The sequence below is a fragment of the Monopterus albus genome, unplaced genomic scaffold (assembly GCF_001952655.1).
Source record: "Monopterus albus unplaced genomic scaffold, M_albus_1.0 scaffold265.1, whole genome shotgun sequence".
NCBI classification, from domain to species: domain Eukaryota; kingdom Metazoa; phylum Chordata; class Actinopteri; order Synbranchiformes; family Synbranchidae; genus Monopterus; species Monopterus albus.
The window spans coordinates 78,052-79,932 of record NW_018128145.1 but is presented as its reverse complement, the minus strand read 5'-3'; the positions used below and the strand labels follow the sequence as shown (position 1 = coordinate 79,932).

The 1,881-nt window shown below is 41.7% G+C and overlaps 1 protein-coding gene across 1 annotated transcript in view; it reads right to left on the bottom strand.

Annotated features, from left to right (window-relative positions):
- abi3a (ABI family, member 3a) overlaps positions 1-1,881 on the bottom strand; it is a 16,447-nt gene that overhangs the window by 2,361 nt on the left and 12,205 nt on the right. Inside the window, exon 8 of the mRNA XM_020621677.1 lies at positions 398-532. Within this exon, the coding sequence (XP_020477333.1) occupies positions 398-532 (135 nt within the window). The remainder of the gene's footprint in view (positions 1-397; positions 533-1,881) is intronic.

The following is a 1,881-nucleotide window of genomic DNA, read 5'->3' as shown; positions in this document are numbered from 1 at the left end:
GGGGGAGGGGAGGGGGGAGGAGGGGGGATCATCACTGACAGAGAGAAGCTGAGTCAGAAACATCAGAACTACTGCGCAGGTGTTCAGTAATCAGAAAAAGGTCCTCACTAACCTCCAGAAACTCATCAGCAAACGTCCTAGCACTTACTCCAAAGCTCTCCAAACCTTCTTAAGGATTTCTAGAACCTTCTCCAAGACCTTTACATCTTTTTCACTGACTTCTGAAACCTATACAAGGACCCTGTAACGTTATCAAGGACTTTTTTCCTGCCTGTGTTTTATTTCTGTTTTTTAAACAAGATAACAAATTGATCAGTATCTTTATTGATTATTTGTAGAATCTCTTTAAATCTCTCCTAAGTTTCCATTGAATGGCAGTGCACCTCCTTCGGCTTACGTGATCGGACAGCAGGCAGGAAGAGAGAGCGCGTATAGCGGCAGCGGGAGGCAGGGTCAGAGCGAACTCTCAGAGAGAGAGAGCGAGTGGTGGGGGGTGAGCGGTGACGGCGACTCCTCCGAGAGAGGAGGGTCACTGAAGACAAAACACCACAGAAGAAGAAACAAACAAGACAAAACATCACAAAAGAAGCTGAGTGAACAGCACCAGAGAAAAAGAATAAATACCAACTTAAAGTGTAACATTTTTTTGAGTTTGGCTGATGGCAAATAAGTTGAATTGAACGTGACATCTAAGAGTTATAATACCACGCAAGGAAACCTTAAACATAAACTGTTTTAAAGGACTTTGGTGCAGTGGCTTATCGACTTATTCTACAACATTTGAAGGACTTAATCTAGTTACTTTGAGGGACATGACAGTAAGTTTAGTCTTTTGTTAACGCTGCATGCTGCAAGTCTGTTAATGTTTCTGAAAAGAGAAAGGAACAGATACGTTTTAAAGTATGTCTGATGTGTGTTTTAATTTAGAACATTACATTTGTCTTATCCAAATTAATTTGGTTTTAAGCTTTAAATCTATCATAACTATCAGGACTAAACTTCCTCGAAAGGATAACAGAGGATAATCACCTTTATTGGCCAAGTATGTTACACACAAGGAATTTGTTTCTGGTACAGAACCGATGGAAGCCATCTGCGGCGCCAACTCAACTGATGGCTCTAACCATCGGGGGCAACTTGGGGGTTCAGTGTCTTGCCCAAAGACACTTCAACACGTGGACTGCAGGCACTGAGATTCGAACCTTCAAGTTGGGAGACGACTGCTCTACCCACTGCACCACTGTCGCCTCCCTAAACTAAAGAAACAACCGCCTTTCCTAAGTTAAAAGCATTATCTGGTTTATTGGGCTAATATTTATTTTTAAATGTATTTTCTAAATTTAATTTAGTTTTAAGTCATACATCCATAAAATATTTAGAGAGCAACAAACTAAGTCTGGGTGCTGCTGCTCTGAACTATAGCCAGGCAAAGCCTAATAAAATGGCTTTGATGCAATAATGCTACCCTGGGGGTGTTGGTCCTATTCCCACTGGAAACCCCAATAAAACCCTTTAATGTTGTTATAAAAGCATAAATCAGTGGTGAAAAGTTTCTGTCAAACCTATAATGATGCACTTTGAGAATGAAAAGTAACACAAAGTGTGATTACACGTCATAACAGATGACAGCCTTTGATCTAGATAAAAAGTATGTGGAGCCAAAAGGCCATAAATCATGTAATAAATCATCACTTCACACCTCAGTTTGACAGGTGCGGCACTCTTATACTCTCTCAGCTGGTTTCAACACCAAACCAAGCAATAAACCCTGTGTAATTTTATATTACAGACTGTATAGTGTCAGACAGACGGGTACCGTCTACTTCCTGGATGGGGGGAGGGGGCAGGGGCGGGGCTGGCGGGTCTGTGCTGTCACAGGGG